The sequence below is a fragment of the Brienomyrus brachyistius genome, chromosome 23 (assembly GCF_023856365.1).
Source record: "Brienomyrus brachyistius isolate T26 chromosome 23, BBRACH_0.4, whole genome shotgun sequence".
NCBI classification, from domain to species: domain Eukaryota; kingdom Metazoa; phylum Chordata; class Actinopteri; order Osteoglossiformes; family Mormyridae; genus Brienomyrus; species Brienomyrus brachyistius.
The window spans coordinates 7,612,732-7,639,655 of NC_064555.1; the positions used below are offsets into that span (position 1 = coordinate 7,612,732).

The 26,924-nt window shown below is 46.2% G+C and overlaps 1 protein-coding gene across 1 annotated transcript in view; it reads left to right on the top strand.

Annotated features, from left to right (window-relative positions):
- csmd3b (CUB and Sushi multiple domains 3b) overlaps positions 1-26,924 on the top strand; it is a 421,904-nt gene that overhangs the window by 315,709 nt on the left and 79,271 nt on the right. The window contains exons 23-32 of the mRNA XM_048993485.1: positions 1,694-1,863; positions 2,107-2,263; positions 4,054-4,245; positions 7,651-7,777; positions 9,902-10,104; positions 11,190-11,381; positions 12,322-12,460; positions 16,076-16,263; positions 16,810-17,004; positions 18,065-18,181. Of these exons, the coding sequence (XP_048849442.1) occupies positions 1,694-1,863; positions 2,107-2,263; positions 4,054-4,245; positions 7,651-7,777; positions 9,902-10,104; positions 11,190-11,381; positions 12,322-12,460; positions 16,076-16,263; positions 16,810-17,004; positions 18,065-18,181 (1,680 nt within the window). The remainder of the gene's footprint in view (positions 1-1,693; positions 1,864-2,106; positions 2,264-4,053; positions 4,246-7,650; positions 7,778-9,901; positions 10,105-11,189; positions 11,382-12,321; positions 12,461-16,075; positions 16,264-16,809; positions 17,005-18,064; positions 18,182-26,924) is intronic.

Below are 26,924 nucleotides of genomic sequence, written 5' to 3' on the forward strand. Positions count from 1 at the left end.
CACTTCAATAACGTCATTGAAAGAAAACCAATATGAATTATCCTTTGCCTCGGTATGAAAACAATAGTATTTCTTTTTCCAATTTATTTTGCTTGTAACGACAATTGAGTCCCAGCACAGGCGATGCTTTTGGTTGCTATGACAACCCACTAGTAGAAGTAGTGCCGTTAAGGCTAGTGTTTATGGCAGCGAAAGGAGAACGAATCTCTGTCTTTGAAAGAACGCAGCTAAAGATGGAAATTTTATCCCGTCTTACGGCACCAGTGCAAGACTGACACTTGTACGGCGTTCCTCCGCTGATAACACAAGCAGGGCAGGCTTACAGAGCCTGAGTGTGTTTCAGTACAGTCAGAACCAAGATGGACGTTGGTCATTAAACCCCCTGTTGCTGGTATCTTGCAGAGAGCCGATACAAGTGGCTTCTCGATGTGATCCTTTCATGTCTGGCCGGTCCAGAACACTGTTGAATAAAAAAAAATAAAAAACAGCTCTGGGTTTATTGTATGCCTTGTGGGGCTGCAGTATTCGTCCCTCCGCCATCCCTGAAGGACCCCAAGCTACCTCCACGTCCAGCATCAATCACTGGCAAAGATTTTAAAATCCCTGTTTGTCACTCCCCTGAAGGGCCTCTCAAACAGGCCTCCTTTTAAATCGCCTGTCGCAAGGCACCTTGAAGTAGCCCCATCCGGGGAGGCGCCATGAGCGAGACGGACGGAAATTGGTTCGGACAAGAGCACAGAGGGTTGTGGGTGAGAGTTTCCTCCAAGCATTCTCAAGCATCTCCCGAAGCCTTTACTTGTGCCTGTTTGCCCAGGACTGTGAAACACGCGTCTCTTTGCAAACCAGTGCAGTCATAGTTTCGCTCGTCTCTCAGAGACAGTTCCGGGTGCCGCTGTAGGCTCAGATTCAGCCTTTATGTGTCACATGACCTCCCTTAATGAAGGTTTTTTTCTTTTCTTTTTTTTCCCTGAGCAAGAGAGAGTGGTGGGAAATATTAATTGAGAGGCAGGACTTGTCGAAACACAGATTCCGATTATGCTGACATGGTTCTTTGAAGAAAGCAGACAGGTAATTTGCTAAATGGAGGCAGTAACTGTTGTGATTTATTCGAAATGTGACGCCTGTAATGTCGCCGTAACATCTCCCGCCGCAGAGCAAAGTGCGGATGGCGTGTGAAATAAATCAGAGGTCCTGGGTGCCTTTTTGTGGCAGCATGGAGCACGCGGTTTTCTCCATTCTTTCTTTTCCTCCAAACTCTTCCATTACCTCTCCGTTTGCTTATTATCGTTCATTGGCAGGCTGAGATCTCCCACAAGCTCGGGGTTTCTAAGTAAACAGTGAATCATGTAACTCGGATGGGTTATTCCATTCTTTAATCTGTACTGATCCAGCTGGCTCCTCACTGCGCTGCCCTTAGTAATAAAGAGCTTTGAGGACATTAATTATCGCACAGAAACCCGCTGTGAATCAGGGTTTTTTTCTCCCAGAAAGTGTCCATGTGCTGTGCTTTGATATTGTGAAATGTACGAGTTCACATGGCCGCCTTTTTTGTGGAACATTCCCTAGCTGTTGCTCCAGAAAGCCACCTCCCCTTTCATGTGTAATGATAATTCACGTCTCAATATTTTACATTACACTTCTCCTCCAACCCCTGTTTCCTCCTGAAGTCGTCTCTTCTCCTTTCTCTGTCTAGCCGAGTGCGGCTCGTCCGTGATGAACAACGAGGGCATCCTCCTCTCGCCGAACTACCCCATGAACTACGAGAACAACCATGAGTGCATCTACAGCATCCAGGTGCAGGCCGGGAAAGGCATCAACATCTCTGCCCGGACCTTTCACCTGGCGCAGGGAGACATGCTCAAGGTAGGCCGCCCTGCCGTCCCATGGAGAGATGCCGGGGTGCTTACCATGCTTTTAAAAGATGTCAAACTGTTCAAACAGAGATATGGACAGAACAATGGTAAAGGAACCCCAGGGATTGTTTGTATTGTGTTGTTTCATGTTTGGTTTCCTGGGGATGGACGTGGGATGTTGCGTAATATTTGGCAAACAATCTATCGGCCTTGTGCAGCCTTGAGACTGAAGTGCCGTTTCCACGATGTGTAGATCTATGACGGGAAGGACAACACGGCCCACGTGCTGGGGGCCTTCACGGGGTCGTCCATGCTGGGCCTGACGCTCATGAGCACCTCCAACCACCTCTGGCTGGAGTTCTACACGGACACGGAGTTCACCGGAGAGGGCTTCAAGCTCGTCTACTCCAGTAAGTCGCAGGAGGATAATCCACCTTCGCCCAGTGATGGTGGGAAATGCTCATTTATCAAGCCGAGCCACAAGCGCCCCAGTAAAAATTGAAAGGGAACTTCTCCCGTTACATTATCATGCATTGACTAAGACTAAGAAGCCAAAGAGAATGACTATGCAGTTTCAACACAGAGAATGTCTTATTCAGGGTTTTTATGCATGGAAAGCCTTTAAGTACAGTATAATATGTAAGAAGGGCACAGGGTGACTGGTCTCGACCTTGGTTCTGTCCAAACGGATGTGGCTTATATAGTGTTGATGCCCTGCCCCCCCCCCCACGCCCCCACCACCTTCCCAATTTCCACTGCTCTCATGTTGAGAGTGACAGAGTTTTAGTTCCCGGGGCAAACCATTAAATTCACTTGGGGGGTATCTCGTTTGAAATCTAGTAAATCCCCACCTGCCCGAGATTGCATTTTACCGGGAGGATTAGCTATTCGATTGCATAATGGAGGTCGTACAGTGTGAGGGGAAGGTGAGGTCACCGCCCGCCATGACAGCGACTTGGCCAGCGGATAAAGACGGGCAGCGAGGTAAATTAAAATAGCCATTTGTGGGGCCGGCTCCATCTCGGGCCTGGGCTTTGCCGGGGGGGGGGTGATTTAATGCCATGCGGTTAACCGGCTAAGTAAGGTATTAACGGGGTAGATATCAGCTGATCGAGGGGTAAAAAATAAACAAAAAAGTGTTGGACAACGTCGCAAATCAGTAGGTGTCTAGACCCCATTGATTTAAACTAATTGCTAACAAGTGTACATAGACGTTACAAGAACTAGGCAAAGTCAACCCCATTTGCTTAATCCTATAACCACTTTCCCTACAGTCGTATAGCAAAGAGCACATAGCAGCTTTGACTTCGTCACTGTTACATTGACAAAGGGACTTATTTTGTTGAAGTAATTAAGGATTATGTTCTTTGCTCAAGGGTATAACTTGTCCTTGTATTTGCAATTGCAAATTTGGTCGCAAACTCAATGTAAACAAACACAAAGGCTCTGGCTAATGGAGAGAGAGTGGCGGGTGTGATTGGGGGCCGAGGGTATTTCAGATCACATCTGAGTTTACGAAGTAAAGGCCCACTGCGCCGAATCTAAGGAACAATGACTTGAAACCAGAGAGCAGTTTCCAATATCAAAGGCCATTTTCCATGAGAGTTTTCAACGGAGCTGAATTCTGGGAGCAACAGCCGCCTGGAAACCTCTTTAAAGTGCCAATTATTGTCTTTCCCAGCATTTTTATAAGGACATAAGGGAGCAGGAGGAACCTGTTGCAGATGTGGTGCCACACAACACATATGAGACCCTGAATAAGTAATGATTGAGATGATGTGGCGCAATCGAAAGACGCAGCAGAGTGATTCCTGTCCTGTGTTTCACTCCTCAGTGCGTAATTATGATACCGCATGATGAGAGCGGTGATTTCAGATGATGATAATAGCATCTATCTCAGTAGGGCTGCCTGCGATGCTCTGCTAAGCACATTCTGAAATTAACTCAGCACTTAATCTTAATTGTTCTGCCTGCTCAGTAAGATGGACACTCCTGCCTGTTGGGACTTTAAAGTCAGATTTCCTGCTAATGAGTACTTTTAAAGGGCCGACCTTCAGCTCGGCGCCCGGCAGAGACAGCCGGGCACGTGGGGAGGGAGGGGTCCCCAGATTTCAAATGGCGAGCAAGTCAGCAGAAATAAAAGGGTCCCGGTTGGCTCACTCCGGTCACAGATCCGCTCGCTCGCTCCCCGCCCCCGCAGGCTTCGAGCTGTCCCACTGCGAGGATCCCGGCGTGCCCCAGTTCGGCTTCAAGGTCAGCGACCAGGGGCATTTCTCCGGCAGCTCCATCACATACCGCTGCAACCCTGGCTACACCCTCCACGGCAGCAGCGTGCTGAAGTGCATGACCGGCGAGAGGAGGGCCTGGGACAACCCTCTCCCCTCCTGCATAGGTACGGCAGCCCCTCCCCCACACCCATGAGGGCACAGTCCCAAGGCCTAATTCTGCAATAATGAGACATTGTTAATTCAGCTGCATTATTCCTCTGTTTGGCTGTGGAGGCCTGGGTTAATGTAGCTTCCATGTGCCGGCTTTGAGCAACAGGAGTTCTTCCATTTCCAACTCAGCTCTTAATTACCAGTCAGAAGGAATATCGATCTCTGTTCCGACCCCAAAGTCGGACAGATATCCCGAATCCAAGGTTTGGAAAGAAAAAGTGGCAGCTGCTGTCCAGATTATTTATGCACCGCTCTGTATTTTATTATTAATATCAACGCTACGCAACCCAACATAAATTTTCGGTAAAAAGATAAAATATGCCACCTCTCTGTCCTGTGAAGAGGCCCCTTCTTGGTGCTTTGATGGCTGTCAAACATTCATTTTAAAATCCAGACGTAAATTTATACAGACGCTCCTCTTCTTACGATTGAGATATGTTCAGAAAGGCCGTTTGTTACTTGAAATGTTCGTAAGTCGTTATTCAACATAATTTTAAGGGTATACGCAAGTACAAAGAACTAGGATGCTGGGGTTACGCACGCTTTTTTTTGTGGTAGCAAATAAGTTTACGACAGCCTGCATGCATTCATATATTTGGATGGGATCTCAGCCCAGAACATAAGAAAATGTTGGCTAAATAAATATCAACACATCACTTATATTAATTTGTGTTTTATATCGGTTACTCATACCAGGAATATGATTTAACATTTATTACAACTAAATGTGTTTGTGAATTGTTTTATCTTTCGAAGAGCTGGTCCTTATATACAAAATGCCTGAGGCATTCCTTACTTATTCCTTATCGATTAGCAAAATGCATGGTATGTTGTTGGCCCAAAAAGTGACGCGGATTTTATTCATTAAGAAAAAGAAACTTGTTTGTTGCAGGTACTACTAGGGTGTTTTTAAACTTAAAAAAAAAGTATTTGCATATTCTAGAAATCATCACGCATCTGTCCATCAATGTCTCACAACCCCCTCTTCGGGAATTACTGATTTATGGTACTCATCAGTATGAATTTTTTTTTTCCAATCTTAATTTTGCATGTCGGGGGCGGCGGCATGATGGTGCAGTGGTTAGCACTGTTGCCTCACACCTCTGGGACCAGGTTTCGAGTCTCTGCCTGGGTCACATGTGTGTGGAGTTTGCATGTTCTCCCCCTGTCATCGTGGGGTTTCCTCCAGGTACTCCGGTTTCTCCCCACAGTCCAAAAATTAGCTGAGGCTAATTGGAGTTGCTAAATTGCCCGTAGGAGTGCATGTGTGAGTGAGTGGTGTGTGAGTGTGCCCTGCGATGGGCTGGCCCCCCATCCTGGGTTGTTACCTGCCTCGTGCCCATTGCTTCTGGGATAGGCTCCGGACCCCCCGCGACCCAGTAGGATAAGCGGTTTGGAAAATGGATGGATGGATGGATGGAATTTCCATGTCTGCCCATGTTTTAAAGAGTGCTGTTCTTTCAGGTAGATCCACTGCTCCATACTGATTGGTCAAAATCATCTTTCACTTCTCTGTAAAATATAAACAAGCTCAGCCTGGTTTCTACATTTTTATTTGCCACTCAAACTTTATTTGTTCTGCTTAGAGACTATGTTAAGGGTTTGTGTATGGATCTTGGATAAATATTAAGTTGCGTTTATGTCACAACCATTTTATAAAAGCGTGACAGCCTTCATAACCGGAGACTAAATTTGTATTTTAACATTTTTTTGTGATGTTGCAATTGTTAAGGTCCATTGTTACTTAAGCTCATGTAAAGTTTGATAATTTTTTTCCCCTTTCCTTTTTTTGCGGTTATTTATTATTTGAGTAGTATTTCATTTTATTCTAAATATTCAAACTCAAGAGGTCACAGTAATACTATGGCATATTTAAAATAAGCGTAGGTCACTTAGCATGACCTTTGTGAGGAAAAAAAACACATAGAGGGAGCATTACCTTAATGCTCCCATTCCATGGCTTTTATTGCAGATGAAATATTTAGCTGGACTTTTTATTCGAGCCGACCGGCTGAGATGTGAAAGTGGCGGCCATGTGCCGGGGCCTAAGGAAACGTGTGTCATAAAACTGTGGGAAATTTTTATACGAGATCAGCAACTTATGTTCGCGGTTTCATTTCAGTCCCCCGTTACGTATACGGAGGAGAAAGGAAAGACACATTTTAAATATTCAGTCTGCTGGAGGAAAAAGGAGAAAAAACATCAGTTCAGCCGTGGAGACCTTTGTGTGTGTCTTCCTGACAGACAGGTGGAGAGATGAGCTGAAGTTATTTCAAGGGTAAACTTTTCCCTACCAAGCTGCCATATTGTGGAACATCTGAGAGCAACACGTATGCCGGGGGAAAGCTAGCACTGGAGATACAGGCAGCAACCTATAATGAGCGGCTGGATACCGGGAATAATGAAGAATGGATGTGGCGAGATGTTAGTTTAGGAGAACGTGGAGGGGCGGAATTCTCCACTACAGAACCTCCATAATGCTCAGATTAATCAAACACTATCTGAACTTTGTTATTCAAGCATCATTGAACTGAGCATTGTTTGTCATGTAGATAGTTTATGCAAATGAGCAGAATGAATGCGAGCGCTAAGCCTGGCGTCATTAATTAACAAGGCGGCGTTCCGGCGCCGGTCCGGACCATACATTTTTGTGGACAGCTATTTAAAGTTAGATAACGGAGTGAATGGGAGGTACAATAGCGATGAGCTCGTTATGCAAGGTATGGCGGGCCCCACAGGGGCCTGGGAGGGGCCCCATTAGGCAGCTTGGGAGGAATGTGAAATCGCCCGTGTGGGAGGAGCCGAGTCATGGCGACGCCTCTTATTGTTTTCAAATGCAGTACTGCACTCACTCTGAAAACGTTACCACCAGGAGAGTAAACCGCGAAAAATATACCTCGCGGTGATGTGTCGTAAACTCCACTTCTCCCAGAAAAGATGCTGCCTTGCTGTAGAAAAAGGGAAAACAGACGTCACCAAACTTTTTGTTTATTATCAACTTTTATAAATGTTAGTGGAGTCAAGGCGGAGGTATGGGAGTCATGTATTACAGTAACGTGAATGTCAGTCACAGGGGTGGATAGTTCAGGCCCAGAAAGTAAACATCCAGAGCAAGATTTAGTTTCAACCAACCAGTTGAGTATCTGTGACTGTGACTCTTTATGCTCAACTGGTCGGTTGAAACTAAATCTTGGTCTGGATTTTTACTTTCTGGAGCTGAACTCTCCACCTCTGATGTCCACACAATGTGATAAAAACTAGTTATTTTGACTTTTTTTTGGTCCCCACATGGGGAAACTCAGTTTTCTAGAAATCTGTGACTGCAGTCTCCTAACACTTCGCTGTCTTTCGTACCTCAGCTGAATGCGGCGGGAGGTTCAAAGGCGAGTCGTCGGGCCGCATCCTGTCTCCCGGATATCCATTCCCCTACGACAACAACCTGCGCTGCACCTGGGTCATTGAGGTTGACTCGGGCAACATCGTCAGGTATCGTGAGGGCATAAGACCCAGGGGCTGGGAATGTCAAGGGGGCAGGTGTCACCTTCGCTTTGCCCAGGGATCAGGGAAAACATCTGAAGAAGGGAGGGCATCATTTCAGGGCAGGAGCGAGCGACATACAGCATGTACTGAACTACAGAACGCTCAGAAAAGCACAACACATATCTACATATACAACAAATAAACAATCAGTATCAGTCAAAAGTCATGAAACACTTTCAACAAAATAATGATTCTAAGGACACCTCGAGCATATGTAGGAAGTATTATCATCTTATCTTGGAAAGACATGGAGTGCTGTGACAGATGACCTGGCACTCACATTTCCCCCACCCAAACCCTAAAAAACTCGTTTGGGATGAATTGGATCGAAGAGTAAGAGCGCGATCGCCAACCTGTGCCCAGAACAAACGAAAACGCCTTCAGGACTGTTGGAGAAGCATTCCAGGTGGCTACCTCTGAAAGGTGTTTGAAGGAATGCCAAGAGCCTGCAGTTGCTCAAAGCAAAAGGGGGCTGTTTTGAAGAGTCAAAAAACTTGAGAACATTTTGAGATACTGAACATTTTTCTTGGTCGTTGCAAAATTTGACATGTATTATTTTATTGCCTCGAGGCCTTTTACTATAAGGTGAGTAGCAGCTAAAATACAGACAAATGTGTCCAGATTTTTGACTGGTACTGTAGCTAACAGCAGCCAGCACCACACTGTCAAAGCCTGCTAACCTCACAATACACTGTTTTGCTTCGCAATCCATGCTGAGATCTGGCTAATGCTGCTGATGAGGGGACATACAGTGAAATGCAGTGTCAAAAAAATCGCGACACTCAGTGAGTAACCCGCTGTTATCATTTGCCTTCTATAAAAGTGAGATTTTATATAGTTCAGTCTTTTGAAGCTTTATCAAATGGCATTAACTTAGTTGCATTGAATGATTCAATTTGGTTCGCGACTGTTCATCCCTGCATTCTTAGTGATTCTCCAAAAAGTCACCCAGGCATGGGCCCAGGTCGACCCCCCCTCCCCCACCCCCTGGTTTCCCGTCCCATGCCTATGGTCGCTCATCCAGTCCAGCCAGAAACTAACCCTTTGGAACCACAAAAGGGAGAGGTTTTCTAAAGATACTGTCAATAAAGGAAAAGCATAAAAAAAAAAAAACAGGGAGAGTCAGGAGTTTGACGGCATGTTCGGGCGACAAAGGCTACCCGGGATTTGAAGGTGATTGGTTTGAGGAGGTGTTATCTTGCGCCGGCTGGGCGGCCGGCTTTGTTTCCCCGCACAGAGCCCGTCCAAAGCCCTGGGTAATAACAAGATGAGACACAAATGCAGCTCATAGACTCGCTTATTAGTATTTCGCAGAGCTGAAGTAGAGTAACCTTGAAGGGCTCCAGTGTCTCCTCCACACTTTGTTAGTAATCATATCTCCACTTATTGCCTTTCTGAGGACCCCTAGTTCATGTTGTAATTTATAGAAAACGGCAAATAATGATTTATCAAAATTCGGAAAATCGACAATATGTTAGTTCCGGCGCAATAATGTTGTTTAATATTCTTTGGCTAGTTTGTTTCATCTTGCAACAAATGGTACACAAAGCACTGGGAATAAAAGCATATTTGACCTTAGCGTGGTCTCATTCTAATGTATCTTAACAGGCAGATAGATTTTACGGAAGGGCTCGCGTTCTAGGAATCTGATGGAGCGTTACGCTCTTATCATGGGTATAGTGGACGAGAGATCTGTGGGAATTGAAATTACTGACTTAATATTGCCATCTACATTTTTATTCCTTATCACACTGGAGAAATTGAAGCTGAAATATAGTATGATAGGCTGTGCGTGAGGAAAAAGTCTGTGTGATACGTGCTAGATTGTTCTAGCAACAGATGTGGTCATTAAAGCAGTTATTGCATATTTTCGCTGGCTAATGATGAAGGCAAGGTGGCGATTCGCGGTGACATGAGAACCTGCGTCCGACTCTTGGAAAGACCCGTTACGTGCGTGTGATAACTAATGTCGCTAATTATGCAAACACAGGCCTCTCTTGTTGCAGTTGTTCTAAATGGTGTAAATGAGCTCTCGGTTGTTGTTCTGTAACCCCGGGCCTGCCTCACCAGCTTGCAGTTCCTGGCGTTCGACACCGAAGCCTCCCACGACATCCTGAAGGTCTGGGATGGGCCGCCGGAAAACGAGATGTCCCTGAGGGAAGTTAGCGGGTCGCTGCTTCCCGAGAGCATCCACAGCACGCTGAACCAAGTCACCATCCAATTCGAGACAGACTTTTACATCAGCAAGTCTGGGTTTGCTATCGAGTTCTCAAGTGAGTCTTTAATAATGCAGGCTTACTGTATGTAAGTTTTAGGGGTCTTTCTCCAGATGTGGCACCTGTTAGCCGTTTTAAAACACCTCTGATGTTGAAACGCTGTACTTTTCCAACGTCTTAGACAGTCAAAGAAAATAGTGTTTAAACGATCCTCAGGTTGGTGCAAAACTATGATATTATGCCTGTCAAAGTGTGTCAGTGCAGCCATTTCAAAACCTCTGCTAAAGTCACCCAGTATTGGCAGCCACCGTCCAATATAGACATGCTTTGTTTTTGTACTCTTCCACTAGCAGACCTCGTATGGCTAATCAGTACATCATTAAGTTATTCTGCTAAGTAGAAAATGTACTGACAGGGATGGTAGTGCAATTTAAGTCTGTGGTGCCTCTGAGGGAAGGTTTGGGAAGCGAAGTGATGTTTTCTAATCATACAACAAGGTATCAGTCTTTATTGTGTTACTATAAATTTGTGTATGTTCTATTGTGTTAAATTATGTTAAATTGTGATTTCTTTTCTCAGCAAAGATACACTTACTACCAAGATAAACAGCTTTGAACTTTTCCTTTGCCTGCCAAAGACTTTTGTACAGTACCTTATGTATTTTGGTGGATCAGATTCTAGTAACTGTAGGGAGGGAGCGAGTTTAACTATTCTGGTCTAATCTGGAAGTCAGTTTACTGAGCTCAGTCTTAATCTCTTTTCAACTCTAATGCCACAAGCTGTAATTTCCAAAGGAATTGGCTCCTAGCTGAAAAACTCAAGTCAAGATTAATCTGTGGAACAATGAAAAGCAATTTTTTTCTGTCTGGACGGCAAATTAATTGTAAAGTGACTCATTAAGATTAGTTAAAGCTACTGGCCACCTTCTGCCACAGTGCTCATATCCCGTCCTCGAGTGTCGGTTCCATTAATCGGAAGAAATAACACAAATTAACGAACCTATGAGTTTTCTTTTTTAATTAAAGAAGTAAGAAAGGGCTGACTGTTAGGTCAGTCTCGTCAGGATGCAAAGGCCGGACCTTGGCAGCCGGAGGATATGCCTGTTCGCTAAACCCCCAACCCTCCCCACTATCCGGCCACAGGTTCCGTTGCAACCGCATGCAGAGACCCCGGGGTGCCCATGAACGGCAGCCGCAACGGAGACGGCCGGGAGCCAGGGGACGCGGTGACATTCCAGTGCGATCCGGGCTATGAGCTGCAGGGCGAGATGCGCATCACATGCATCCAGGTGGAAAACAGATACTACTGGCAGCCCAGCCCCCCCATCTGCATAGGCGAGTATCCGGCACAAGACCTGCAGTGGGAGGTCGTCGCCAGGAAGTTACTGGAAAAACTAACACGCTTTCAGTGCAGGGGTGCTTTTAATGATGCCCCCCACCCCCTGTAAAATTACTGCCGTTACCAGCTAGACGGACACTAAGAGCCATTTAGTTCTTAGCAACCTGGCAGACTTAAGCGGGTCCCGGCCAGCCTGGGGGGGGGGGCACTTTGGCCCCACATGTAGGACACAGTGCAGCCTAAAGTAAATGTGAGGCATACATACCAGAATCAGGAATAAAGCTATCTGGTCCGCAGCCAGTAAGTACGAGAAATGTGAGGGGACATCAGTAGCGACATGATATCCCCTGTAAGCCCTGGTCATTAAAATCCTCTCTCGTCCCGCCGCCGTCGAGTGAGAGACAGGCGTCTTCTGTCCGCGGGAGTCCCATCCCGTCTCGGCCCACGCTGGGAATTGTGAGCTGCACGTAAACCGCATTTGACGGCGTCATTAAAATTCAGCGCGTCCCTCCCTGACAAATAGGTGTTAATGAAGGGTGGCCCGGTAACGTGTCACGAAGCACCTAGAGCCTGTATGGCAGCTGACGTGTCCTTTTTTTTTTAAGACTTATTTTTTTGGGGTGGGGGGGGGGCATTCCTTCAGTGTGTTACTGTTATTCTGTGCCATATGACCCGTGCACTAAAAAAAAATGACCCAGAATATGTCTGATTTCTTTAAACACGCAACAGCACATATGTCCATACGTACTGCATGTGTCACACGTTATTGGAATGCGATGCGGCATTACGCTGATGTCAGATCGTGAAACAAACCGCTTGCCTGCTGAGCCGTTCAGTTCACGTTACATGTGAGATGACACGTGTGTATGTGTGTGCGTTTGTGTGTGTGTGCGTGTGTGTGTCTGCGTTTCTGTGTGTGTGTGTTGTTCTCCACAGCTCCCTGTGGGGGAAACCTGACCGGATCCTCTGGCTTCATCCTCTCACCGAATTACCCCCACCCCTACCCCCACAGTAAGGACTGTGATTGGCTGATAGCGGTCAACCCGGACTACGTCCTGTCACTGGCATTTATCAGGTACGCCCCCTTCCCAGTATGGGTCCATGTCCACCCCCTAAACCCGCCTGTTAACCTCAGAAGCACTCATCACGCCCCCCCCCCCCCCCCCCCCACCATAATCACACAGCGCAGAGGCGCTGATGATGACGCCTGATAATTAGCTCACTGGGTCTCCGCTCGCGATCCACTGTCCTTAATGAACCCCCCCCCGCCCACCCTTTATTACAGCCCCTCGTTTGAGGTGTCCGTGGCTTTTTCCTTTTCGGTTGTGCAATTATGTGTCCAATTAAGATGAAAAGGAAATGTGATAAATATGCTTCATAGTTAAATAGTTCCACTAATTGGGCCAGTTTGTCTCTCTCTTTTTTTTTCTATTTCCGTTCGACCTTTACGCGGCGTGTTGTGACCGCGGTGAGGGCCCCGGGCCCCGGGCCCCGTGATGGGTAGGATGGATGCCGCGGTGCATGGGCACGGTGTAGCCGCCGCCTGCCAGCCCTCCAGGTTAAAGTTGACAGCGGCTCGGTGCTGCGCTGAAAAATCTGCGCCCCCCCCCTCCCGAACCTTCATCATACAGTGACATTTCCTCGCCCTGCGAGGCCAGTGGCCAAAGGGCTGCTGTATTTTAATGGAGAGCCACGTTCTGCATGGTGCCTGATGGCACGTTGACTGCGGTCCTCGGATATCTAGTACGTCACTGTAATTGCGTATCATGTGACCCATTTGCTGAAAAAAGGATATATCTGGTTTCTTTAAACACACAATAACATACAGTATATTTGTTGCCCGTGACTTCTTACTGTGTGTGTACATGATCAAATTTAATGCACGACAGGGGGAAGGGGAGGGGTGCTTGGATGGTTTTCACAAACATGCCTTTGATGCGGCTCCGCCGAGGGCCAAACGGGGACGGAGTTATTCTGCCGTCGTTCTCCTGCCTGCTCCACCTCTCTGCTTCCTGGCAGACTCCTCTGACCGATCTGCTCCCCGTAAAATCAAATGCGGTTCTCATATCCATGCAGGGGTGGGGCCACTGGCCCCATCTGAAAGCTGATTGGCTCTGATAGCAGCACCTCCCCTGTCATTCACTGCTATAAAACATATGATTGGCTAATGATTTGTTTACTCCCCTCTATATGAATTCTGACCCCCTCTTATGCCTAGAATCACCCATCTATGCATGCCATAAAATGCAGGGTTTTCTGGTAAACAAACTGGCATGTTCCCAGTCAAAAAGCAGTTCCAACAGGTTGCCAGGAACAAACTTGATCCCTTTCACTGGGTTCCATTACACAGTTCATTAAAGGCTCCGTTGTCAAGCAGAGGACTGTGATATGAAATATTCCTCTTATGATAATGCAAACGCACAATGGGGGAAAAAAATGACCTCAGTGTTGGCAGTTCTGTGAAATTCACGTTTCATCATTACAAATTAGCACTATCTGCGATTGTTCACTTTTCAATTAGCGCCAAGCTAATTGTTTGCTGAGTGACAGCTCCACAGGCTAAGCTAAAAAAAAATCTTAAACATCTGGTTATCAAAAATTAATTGCTTTTTTTTTTTTTTTTAATCCACTCTGATGGGGAGCATTTTCCCGCGTTTTGATTCGCTTCATCTTGAAGTGAGCCGTTAGCTATAGATACCGGTCCAGTGAAGTGGGACGGACTCACGGAGCCTCTCAGTGCACCATCAACACCAGGCAGTGTGGACAAGGCACATTGTCACGTAGTAAAATAACAGGATTGACACCCCCTAGCACCCAAAATTATTTACTTTACCAATCAGGCACGTAGCCAGGTAGTTAAATTACAAGTCTGAATTTGGTTTAGGCCCCTGGTTGGCAAAATGTATGGGGTGTGGGGACATGGAGGAAGTTGGCAAAATTCCTGGCCGCGGGTTTGGTGTAAACTGCCTCAGTGAGACAAAACCTTACACTGGCATGAAATGCTTCATTTGCCCTTTGCTCAGGCAGAATTCTTTTGCATATCTCATTTTGCCTTCCTTCGAGACACACGCAGAAGCCCAGAATCGGGCAATTATCCAGCACCGCTGGCTCAGGACCTAACAGACATGTGACTGTCCTGCCAACAATGGGACTCAAACGAACAACCTTCCGATTACAGGCACAGACGTCTAGTCCACTGAGGCAGACACCACCCCATATATGCATGTTTCTCTCCCCACCTCCGCAGACAATGCCTGCAATAAGTGTCTGTTAATTTTCGCTTCTCTGTCGCATTGTGCGTTTTTAATGCGACATTCAATAACCACATGTACACCAAATTAGAAAGTTATTACGTGAGCGAGTACAGCAGCAAACGCTGCGGCTGTTTCAGCTTTTGACAGTGTTCGAAATAAATTCGCAGCCCATCTGAGCAATATCTCCTCATTTTAAAAAGTACCACCAGACGGCCAGCTTGAAATTCAATCACCTGTCGTGTGGTTTGTTTTTAAAACTTTGTAAAAGGAAAATTTACTGATGCAAACGAGTAGTATGTCCTTTATTGTGTGCTTATTAAGGGAGAATATTGTTTGCATTTCCATAGTTACACATTTAAAGGCTCACTGTTCTTCCAATGAGTGAGTGCAGTCTTTGACTCCTGTGATATAACACGTGTGCTTTGTAGGTTTATGTTCACATAAACAGCTTGTAGCCCATATGAAAGTGGTTATAATGTAATTATGCTGTAGGGCCTCTGGAGTCATTAGCCCATTGCCCTTGGGGGTGTCGCCCACAATCCCATAGTCAGAATCTTCAGCTCTATGACAGTGGCCTTTGACAACTACGAAAAACACAGTAACATTTTACATTAACTGCACATTCATAACGCATTCATTATTCATCCACAGAACATTCAAAAGCAGCATGTAAGTACACCTCAACATCCAAACATACCGTAACAGCTTTAGTATACATTAATAGCAAACATTATACGATTATACATATTATATTATAATGCTTGTTATTATCGCGTAATATTTGTTATTAATTTACATTAAAATGTTAGGATGTTAAGGCATACTTACATGCTACTTATGAATGTTCTATGAATGCATTATGAAGGTGCAGTGAATGTTCTATGAAGGTACATTTAATAAAAAATGCTTTACATAATACTTAAAGCACTCATGTATAATGCATTATAGAAACTTTCATAATACATTATAATGCATTCATTAAGTATTATAGACCTGGCTGTAACTATTTATAAAAAGGCATATCATTATGAATGCTACAGGTATATGAAGCTGTCATGTAAAATGCACTATAAATACCTTCACAATATATTATAATGGCTTATACTGACCATTATAATGCACTAGGAAGATATCTATAATGCATATGGTGACTACTTCAAGTAGTCTTGTAAAATGTTACCATGCTACATTATAAATATGCTTGAAAAGAATGGTATGTACTACACGCCCTTCTTGTGTCAGCCACTACATAAACCTGACATACAAGATCAATCGGGCAGCTAGGAGAACATTACCTACGATATAGATGGAACCTGAGTGGTTCTTGAGTTTCTTAGAGAGATGCACCACACCTCTGTGCTTTACAGAGCTTTTTTCATCTCTCTGAAGTGCTTATTCCATAGCCTGTGGCCCCTTACACCCCCCTCCCCCCTCAGTTTCAGCATCGAGCCGAACTACGACTTCCTGTACCTCTACGACGGGCCGGACAGCAGCAGTCCGCTGATCGGCACCTTCCAGGACAGCAAGCTGCCCGAGCGCATTGAGAGCAGCTCCAACACCATGCACCTGGCCTTCCGCAGTGACGGCTCGGTCAGCTACACCGGGTTCCACCTCGAGTACAAAGGTAGCAGAACCATGCCAGAACCCCTAGGGGCCACCATGGAAGACAAACGCATTTATGATAATTTGAGGGGAACTTTGCATGCATTTGCAATAACCGTCCATTGATTCTATCCCAGACTATTCCGCAACTAGTGCAAAGACAAAAGTAATTTATGAGAGATGACTGCATATGAGAGAGACTTCAAACTTAAATGCTGTTGCATATTCATTCTGCGAAATTGCATTTTTTTTCCAGTATGTAACAGAGTGTGCATTATTACTGAAGTGTTATGAAATTGTTACTGTTCTGTGATGTTTGGTTCGGCCTGTAGATTGTTCAGCAACAGTTCATGAAGAGCGACGCGTAGCTGTAAGTTTGTACTGGTGCATGTGCGTCTCCAGCAGGCTGGCGTGGCTGCGTTTGGAAGCACGTTTCTGAACATGTTTCACGGCTGATTGCAGTTTTGGTGGGAAACCGGCTGCCGTTTAGTCGGCCTTGTAGCCCCGCCCAATCAGCAGGCCCCGCCCTCCCCGGCTGACGGCCCTTAATCCTGTATTTCCTTTGAAGCCAAGCTCCGGGAGTCGTGCTTCGATCCCGGAAGCGTGATGAACGGCACACGGGTGGGAAGTGACTACAAGCTGGGCTCCACGGTGACGTACTACTGCGAGCCCGGCTACATGCTGCAGGGCTATTCCACGCTCACCTGCATCATGGGCGACGACGGCCGGCCTGGCTGGAACAGGGTTCTGCCCAGCTGTCAAGGTACGTCATCGAGGAACATGCCAAGGACTGCTTGGGCCTCTGCCTTTACGATAAACCTCAGCTTAATAATAAACATTACTCTGCCATACTTATTATAGAAGGACCAACCACGTATGTTGCTGGATTGTATGAACGTTGGCTGGAGTGCCTAAGCCTTTTTAAGCCACTCTCCCAAATGGTGCCTAATAATTATCCAAATTTACATAAACCTAAGCTTTCCTTAACCGTGCTCAGCCGCAAGCGCGCCATATTAGCACCGCGTACCCATCCTTCCTAGCCTGCGGATGCCAAACCTCCCAGCATATCAACAGCCCGCTAGCTGTATGGTACTGCAGAAGGGGCAGGTACGCTGCTACAGGCTAGCCTGCCCGAGGCTCCTGGCCAGAGGGTCCCTGCCAGAGGCTCCCGCCTTGTTCCCTGACTCCGGCGCCCGACGCCAAGCCTTTGATAAACGGCATTCGGCTCACTCCCATGCCGCCCACCTGCAAAATGGCTCCCTGAGTTAGGAGCTGGGCGTCAGAAAGCAATAGGCTGCACATTACTCTGCCCCTAGACGGCGGCAGCGCCGGTCAATGTAAATACAATCAGATATATACAGGAAGTAAGTAGCAAAGCGCAACAGCAAAAGGCACCATACAAGTGATAGATTCTGTGTACTTTTCATAAATATTACAGCGAGGCATGCATTCTTTGGACAAAAAGCAATTCCGGTATCTATAAGTTGTTGGTGGTTTCGATGCATTATTTTGTTTGTTTGCTCCTAATGGCTTGGTGCTGGAAGCTAAGCGGGCATATCCCTGTTAAATGTAGCTTTCAGTCTGAATTATGATCAGGCACGGCGGACCCCGGTGTTTTCGAGGGACGGCGAGCTGGTCGGCGGCTCGCAGGAAGCGAGTGCCTTCATCCTCCACGGGGCCGAGAGGGAGCAGTGGCATATTCGCCGGCTGCAGTCTGCCCGCTCCGCTGATAAGCCCCCGTGGAGCTCGCCGAAGGTGGTGCACACCCCCATCTCTAGGGGGCTCGACCGAGCAGGCACCTGACATCTGGTCTCCCCCCACAGCCCCATGCGGCAGTCGCTCCACGGGCACCGAGGGGACCGTGCTGTCGCCCAACTACCCCCGGAACTATACAGCGGGACATAGCTGTGTCTACGCCATCTCCGTGCCCAGAGAATTCGGTAAGGCCGTCCCCTTTATCCTCGCACGCTTCCGTTTTGGGAGGTGTGACTCACATGTCTGCCTGTCCGGTGCTGTGCTCTGGCTCTCCTTTAGTACCTGAGACGAAGCTAACCCTTGCGCGTTGCGCCTCGCTGCAGCAGGAATTAGATTCCTTCCTGCTGATTAGTTTTTTTTTCTGGAGGGTTCAGGCTGCAAGGACAAAAGCACACACCTGTAACTTAGCAACAAGGTGTGGATTCGCTCACATGGAGAGTTGCACTGGACTCTCAGCTTAGTGAGGAGATTTATATGCCCCAAGCTGCCACTACAGACACAGATGTGCCCAAAGTGTCCATAACATCAGCTACCTAACCTCTGCTCACTTTATTGATCAAGATCCTGGTCATTTCGATTTCCTTGTTTTGATGGAAGATAAGATCCCAAGGGATCATAATTTAGAAAAGGAAAGTCCACTCTCAGAAAAGAAAGTACCAGTTTGTACCCTTGGTCTGATCACTGGGGCTGTACCCTCAAGGGTCTAGCTGTAGGTAATTGTAGAAATGAACTCTGAGGAACATTTTTGTACCGTTGGCGGTACGTTAATGTTGTTTGTACCTTGGGGAGTCCATTCTAAGGTACAACCCCAGTTTCAAGCAAAGGTACAAGCCGATACCCCTTTTTCTGAGAGTGTGGTGTTCAAATCAGAAAAATACACCTGTAACCCTTCTTTTTTTATATATCGCTGCATTTCTTGATCAGCTCTTTCTTTTCAGCTGTAGAAACATTATAATTTTGAAGGTGGATAACTTAAAAATTTCGTAATGAAGGCTGTATTATGTATAGACAGAGTGTCACACAGGTGTTTTTTCTGGCTCATCTGTTGATGTCTTTGAGGCCCAGGGTCTCCTCACTCTCCTGAGGCACTATTTAGTCACTGAAACCTCAATAAATAAAATATACTTAAGATGTAGGCTGAGACTTTAGCGCCCTCAGTTTAGCGTAGGTTACTTAGCGCCCTTAGCTTAGCATAGGTTAGCGTAAACCGCTTTGCTCCCCGCTAACGCTTTGCTTTTCTGCGACAACCTTTTTTTTTCACCATTAACCTTTTTCCCACCGTCTGCTCTCGATCGCCGTGTCTGTCTGCCGGCTCCTCTTCCGTTTTGACAGCGTAATTCTCCCAATAGGATAGTAGTAATATGTCGCTCATTACTCCTGACGCTGCCGTGTCAGGAGTCATTTGCGTTTACGTAAATGTTCGGAGATGTATAACTGCACATATGTATGTTTATGATATTGCGTGGCGTTCTGTAGCTTCTATAATGATGTTTTGGATATCTAATAGCTGCCAGACTGAAGCATATTCAGAATAATTGAGTGGAAACCTGTCTTAAGTAAAGCCAGTGAAAATAGAGACCCGGATTTAGCTGTTCTGGATGGTGGCAGCTCATGGATAAATGAAATATGTAGGTATAGAGACATTTGACGACTTCGCAAACTGACAGGAATTCCACAAATATAAATCACACAGAAATAACATTCATTAAAATTCCATGTGCATTCACTGTGGTAAAAGCAAATCTGTTGCCAGCTAATAATTGGCCATTATTTTGTCTCAGATCTTTTCAAATTCTGGAAGTCGGCCTTAAACACACTCTGACGAAGTATTGGTGGTAATTGTGTTCTCGGGGTTGTCAGAATTAATGATGAGCGCTGTACGATACTGGGCTTCATTAACGTCTGAAGTCAGGCCGGATCTAGGACTTCTGCAACAACCACACAACACCAGAAATGTTCAGCGTCTTTGGAGGAGCAATTACGAAATGTTCAGTAGCGTTGAAAATAGGTGGCAGCTTCCGCCCGATTTTCCAAACCCACAATGCAATAAAAATCCAAAGGTGCTTCAGTTCAGCATCGACTTTCATCGAATCCCCATGTCAGTGATGTGTGCTACGAACATAATGTGTCATATAAACACATCCCATATGATATTTCCGCTTGCTTATTCTGTGCCACTTTAATTTCCTGATTCAGCCATTAGGTTTTATTGACTGAGCGCTGAAACACCGATGAGCCCCATTTTTGAATTACGGAGTGAAAGATATTCCCAAATGGCACGTAGTAACGTTGTTTAATATGGAGAGTAAGGGGTGAACGCATGCATCCAAAATGGGGACCGATGGAATAAAAGTGACTGTTCCTCCCCATTTTGCTGAATCCTGAGCTCCTTGTTATCTGTCTTTCTTGAGAAAAGTGCTGAAATGTTAGCATAGTAGCTATATCCTCCAGGTGATACCAAGTCCATGTGATTTAGCATCGAAAACAATGTCAACCCAAAATGGAGACTGATGGAGCTGGAGAGAGCACTGCTTTTAATGTCGCTCCAATCTTCATTGTTCTGTCTGTTATTTGTTAGCTCACGGGTTGCTTGGGGCTAAAGTAAAGCATCCCTGACACCTCCCCCACCCACCAGCTATTAATCTTAATATTAATCAGCTATTAATCCAACATCATGCATCTGTGTGCCGATACGTATCTATTTACTGCTTGTGAGCGAGGTAATCGGAGCCATTAGGCAGACGATACCAGCAACATGGCTCTATGCTGGTAGCCATCCTCCCGAGCGTAAACATATCTAATGGCTTAAGTGGGGCTCTCTCAGGCGTCACATGACTCTGTGACAGAGGGAGCACCAGCGAGGACTACGTCCCACTTCCTTACCAGCTACCTGAAATATGATGTCAGACACTTACGGCCATTAAGGTTGATTAACAATTTTAAAGGGGCAGAGTGACATTTTTACATTTACATTGTAGTCATTTAGCAGACATTTTGTCCAAAGCAAAATGTAAGTGCAGCTAATCGCACATTGCAGACACACATGCCATCAAGCAGGCAACTTAAGTGCAGCTAGGCTGAGGTTCCAGTGAATACCCAGGTTAGCATATGCAGTATTAGAGCAGGAGCTACACAGCAACTTTTAGCAAAGCTGGAACCTAATAAGCCTCATGGGAGTTTTACTTGCACAAAAATGTTCTGAGGGCAGAATGAGAAATAATTGGTTCAGAGAGATAACCTATCAGATTGTAGGGGAGGCGGGTCTAAGGAACTAAAGGAGGTATGACCAAAAAATCTGATTGGTTGGCCTCCCATGAGCCTTAGTAAGACTATTCAAGGAACAAAAGTTCAACAGAACATTCAGGGAACATACAGATGTAATCAGGCTAGCAGAGGAATTCCTGGAATATATGGGTCTTCATGCATTTTTTGAAGGTGGAGATGACCTTCAAACAGCTCAATTCTATCATTGGGGAACCACATGAGAGAACCGTCAAATGACATCCTTTCAAGATTTTTTGCTTATTCTCTGAAGTAAATTTGAAATGCTTCAAATTTTTGTCTATTACTGCTGACCTTTGAGGTACATTCCTGTGTACGTGTCAGCCCTAAAAAATCTAATTTGCCCCAAAAAACTGTAAAGCAAAGTCCGTGCCAGGACACGATATTCCTGTGTTGTGAAGGTGCTTTCTGCTCCACGGGTTTGTTCTGTCTGGCGGTGACGCCCTGTTAGCTGTAATTAGGGCAGACCAATTGTGGTGGAGCAGGAAGTGGCTTATAAGCAGCGAACTCAAACATATGCATTTTGTCACGCCTGACAACGGCTTGGCAGCGGTTCGTGCCCAGACCAGGCGCTGTGGACACGGGCCACGTCCGCGCTTCGTCTGTGATCTGTCACGCCAGGTGCGGCAGGTAGTCGGAGCCTGACCGCTCCCCAGCTGAGGGTTAGCCTACGCGGCGAGCCGGGAGGCATGGCGGATGGCCAGGGCAGCCATGGACACTCCCCCTTCTTCCCGCGCGTGATGCCGGGATGGAGAGAGACCGACGCCTCCCCGAGCACATATGTGTCACAGGACACACGTATCGTGCTCATAGATGTGTTGCGTACCACCAGAACAGTGTTAAAAATGCACTACTCTCTAGCCTTCTTTAATGTTTCATTATTCTGTCACAAAGAATGATAGCAGCAATATTTCAGACAATGACAGGTTTAGTCTAGAAGATAAATTATTCACCGTGGCCCATCGTCTGCCTTCGGCACATTCTGCGAACACACGGAGGGATCGTTCTCGCCAGCTCCCGCTCCGCAGTGTTTTCTGAAAACTTTAATGATTTCTAACTGTTAAATATTGCAGACCCAAAAAACAGAGTGAGGGGCATCATGGGATTACAATTACAGCGATTTGTTCTGTTTGCGGTGGGCCGCCGCAGATGATACCGCCGGCTTTGCGGATCTCGGAAATTCGTTTCATGATCCACGCATGATATGTACAGTATCACCTCAGCGGCCAGAAATGAAAGCAATGAATCCTTGGAGAAATGGCCTGCACATGCCCGCTCTTTCCTCATGAGGGGTTTAGTGAATCCAGGGATACGATGTTCTTCTGTCCGATATTATTTAGCTTCTGCTTAACAGTTCATGAACTTTTTGCCTTGTCGTGCTGCTCATGTTGTCTTAAAAATTTTGTCACCTGTTTTAACTTTACTAGCTAGTCTCTGCTGTAATTGCATCACCTATGATCTTTGCATGTATTCGAAAGGGAGATTGAAGCAGTATCGACAAAACTCTGTAAACCAGCAGCCCCAAATCAGTGATATAATTAGCATAAATATAATATCTCAGTGAAACTTTTGTGTCCTGCCATGTCTGCTCGTGTTAATGTCTAGCTATTTCAGTCTTGACTATGGGTGCTTTGTTTGTAATAACGTTTTATTGACACTTACTATTTATACTGTAATGATGAACTTGTGGGCGTAATCACACAACCACCGATAGAACAATTACAAGAACGGCTTCATTTCACTAATTACTTTTGGGCGTGGTGCCAGTCAATGCCTTTAAAACCAGTGTTGACAGGACTGCCCACAATACTTCCCACATACTATCCTAGGTTGTGTTCTGCGTTATTCCTTTTGTTGTAAGTAGTTTCTTTCTGTCAGATTACTGGGTTAACGGATAGATCTCTTAGCTCAGGCCAGCATTAGCGCGTCCTAAATGCAGGGTCGCTATCGTACCGTGTTATGTTCGAGCCACTGAGGCTTGTAATACCGCCGCCATCACTGCTGCTGTCATTTGAGGTAGAGGCTTCAGTGCAAAAATGTTATTTTTATTAATCTGCTTCTAGTTCTAACTCAATTATAGCGATTAGTCAAAATACAATAATAGAATAACTGTGAGTCACCTGACAGTGTTGGATACAGCAGCTAATTCAATTTACGTTTCAAATTTATTTCTTTTCTTCCCTGCTGTCAGAAATATGGCAAATTTGTGGTCACTGATTAAAAACAAATCAAACATTTGCCTTGAACGTCAGCCAAAGGTGATGAAAGAATGTGTTTCTCCTCTTCCTGTCACGCTTTCAGAAACATGCCACGAGGCCCGCTGGATGTCTGTCTTCTCTGATTCCCACAGCTCTGCGCGGCCCCACATTAGCGGCGCAGGGGCTAAACGGGGCTAAACTGGATTTCATTCGTCCCGTAGCTGTACGCCAGAGACCCGCGCAGCGCGTGATTGATTGATAAACGAAGCCGCTGAGGATTTCCCCTCCGAGCGCACCAATCGCATGTGCTCATCCTGTGAGCGCTTCATTATTTATCGCAGTTACTTGGCTTCGCTCATATTTCACACGAGATCCCTCCTTCGCACAGTGAACCCTTGGGAACAGGATGAGGAGCCTGTTACCTCTTGTCAGGTGGAAGCGCAGGATGGGGGAGGGTGTGGTGTCTCACTGGTTCTCTCTCATGCGGAGCTCAGCTCCACTTAGTGCCCCGGTCCTCCAAGCAAGAGCAGAGTGCTGAAACCCAAAGAAGAGTGACACATGCCCCCCCCCCCCCCCCCCACCAAGGAGGCATCAGATAGCACTGCATATCTGTCATCAGGTTAACATGTGGCCTGGGTGTCAACGCATTTGCGGCCTGTTTTTCTGCAACTGTGTGTGCAAATGTCACTCAGCTTCTTCAAAGCCTGCATCGAGGAGGCCATTTCTTAATGTTGATGAGGTTCTGGGCCTCTCTCTGGTGGCGTCCCCGATCAGCCGCCGACCATCTTAATGAGTCCTCTTTGAAATGCTTTGACACAGAGATGAATGCATCTCCTAAGTCATCTCTCCATCTGCAGCCCCCTACTTTTTCCATTCCAGTTGTGTTCCAATTAGCCCGCCTCCTCCTCAAAGCCAAATGCAGCATCCTCCGCTCATCTCCAAGGCGTCTGCAGAGAGAGTGCTCCAATGCACAAGCACACAAACGGTGTGTAGGCTTTACCAAGACCGGAGGAATATGCAAAGCCCTTTGTTAAAGTTTTGACTTTTTTAACGGAGTGAAAAATATATATGAGCGGAAAAGAACCATGTCTTCCTGGCATCTCCTGAGGATGTATGATATATAAGAGAAGCATTTTCTGGCTCAAGGAAAGGCTTTTATTGGCAGAGATAAAAAAGTGTTGACTTTTGTTTTTTCTTTTTTTCTTTTTTCATTTCGCAAAAGACGGTAGTTTAACCCGTACTCCAAAGCCGCTATCCCGTACTCCAAAGCCGCTATCCCGTACTCCAAAGCCGCTAACCCGTACTCCAAAGCCGCTATCCCGTACTCCAAAGCCGCTAACCCGTACTCCAAAGCCGCTAACCCGTACTCCAAAGCCGCTATCCCGTACTCCAAAGCCGCTATCCCGTACTCCAAAGCCGCTAACCCGTACTCCAAAGCCGCTATCCCGTACTCCAAAGCCGCTAACCCGTACTCCAAAGCCGCTATCCCGTACTCCAAAGCCGCTATCCTTCGCATGAATTCCCAATCTTTGGGGAGGTCATCGGATCAAAGCTCTACTTTTAGCCATCAAAGACTCTGACCTGACGTGGCATGCGTAAGGCACATTAAAATTTAAGGTGCGTCCACATTGCCGACCTCATATTTACCTGGATGTTTTGGGTATCAGGGCATCAGCTCTCTTGCCTCCAGACCTGCATTCCCAAATCAAACGCTTGGCCTCTTTTATTATTAATTTCTGATTGACAAAAATGTCTGTCTATGCTAGATAAATAATATGCTGCGTACGTGCGAGACGTCTTGGCTATGCCAACTCCGCTCTGTGACTAGCTGCACCTTAAGTTTAGTTTCCCAATCCGGTCCTCTGGACCCATGGACAGCCCAAGTTTTTGCTTCCCCCTAACTCCTGGGAGCAAAATTGTGAACTGTGTGGCAGGGAGCTCAGAGGGAGTGAAAAATGTGGACCACCTGTGGGTCCCCGAGGACCGGATTGGGAAACACTGGTTTACAGCAACGGCGATTCTAGGTGCGTTTCTCAATATACGTACTTAATTATATTTGTATTCCCATGTACTCATTTTATATCATCTTCCAGTGCCAAAGACCAGTTCCAATATTATGAACAGAGGCACAAAGGACGGTAAAAATCCCCAGATGTTGTTCTTGCCCTGTTCCAAATATCAAGGGTACTTCAGTTGCATCCTCTTGAAACGAGACCACTCCCGGGTCTTGCTAAGACCACACAGTACGATCTTTGCATTCTTGGCATTGAGAAACACCCTAGGATTTTTTTAAGATGCCAATGTGGCCCCACCTATATATACAACCCTATACAATAGAATATGCCTCAACCTAGATGGTACTGAGCTGTATAACATATTCATGGCAGAATAAGGCACTAGGCTGGGGGAGCGTACAGGCACACACAGTCATACTCTCTGGGCAATGTAATAATACCAGATAGCCTAGCAGCTAGACCGCATGATTTTTGGGTATATGTGAGGAATCCTCTACACCTGCAGCTTCAACCCTGGTGGCATGAACCATCATACTGCCCCATATCCTTACTATATACATGTAACATAGCATTTATTATTTGCGCTGGTTCATTTATTCCAATGTGTAGCAGGTCTATAGGAATGATGCTTATCAGCCAGTTGGCTTTCGTTGTATTTATTTGCTTGCTTGTTTATTTACATAAAGGGCATAAATAAAGAAGGCAATCCAGGAGCTGAAAAATGATCAGCGTGTCAAATGTGTCATTTCATGAACTGCTAGGCCTGAAAAATGGGCCTTGGATGGTTGCCTGCGGTAACCGCATGTATGTCTGGATCAGTATATTGGTATTCTGGTGCAGGGGAATGAATTCTCAGGCTAATCAAATGTGTGTGTGTGTGTGTGTGTGTGTGCGTGTGTGTGCGGGGGGGGGTTCAGTGTTCCTGAGGATAGCAGCTCTCAGTCACACCAGAGCCTGATCCCTGTGCTATCATGCCTCAGACCTTCTCACACCAAACCCCCCCCCCCCCCCCCCGCCCCATCCGTACATGCATCCCTGTTTCCCATGTACTGCGCAATACTCGTTTCATTGTATTTATTCCTTTTTCCTGTCATATTCCCCAGTTTCATGGCCTCGGTGCGTCAGAAACCCCCCCCTACCCCCACCACCACCACCACCACCCCCCCCCCCTTCAAAGATAGCTGCATCTCTGATAACTCTGGCGCCACCATGTGGTAGAAACCCGTTGGAAGCAATTTATCAGTCCTCCCGCGTTCTCTGCATTACTGCTCAGGGGCTGATGGGAGCCGCCCGTTCCGTGAGATGAAGCAGCATGAAAAAACGGCGTATACAAAACGGGACAAGCAGGGAAGACGCGTTAATTATTGAAAGCAAAACAGAGGGCTTGTGCTTCCTATAAAAGAGCAGGGCTTGAGATTAAAGGGGAGACTCGC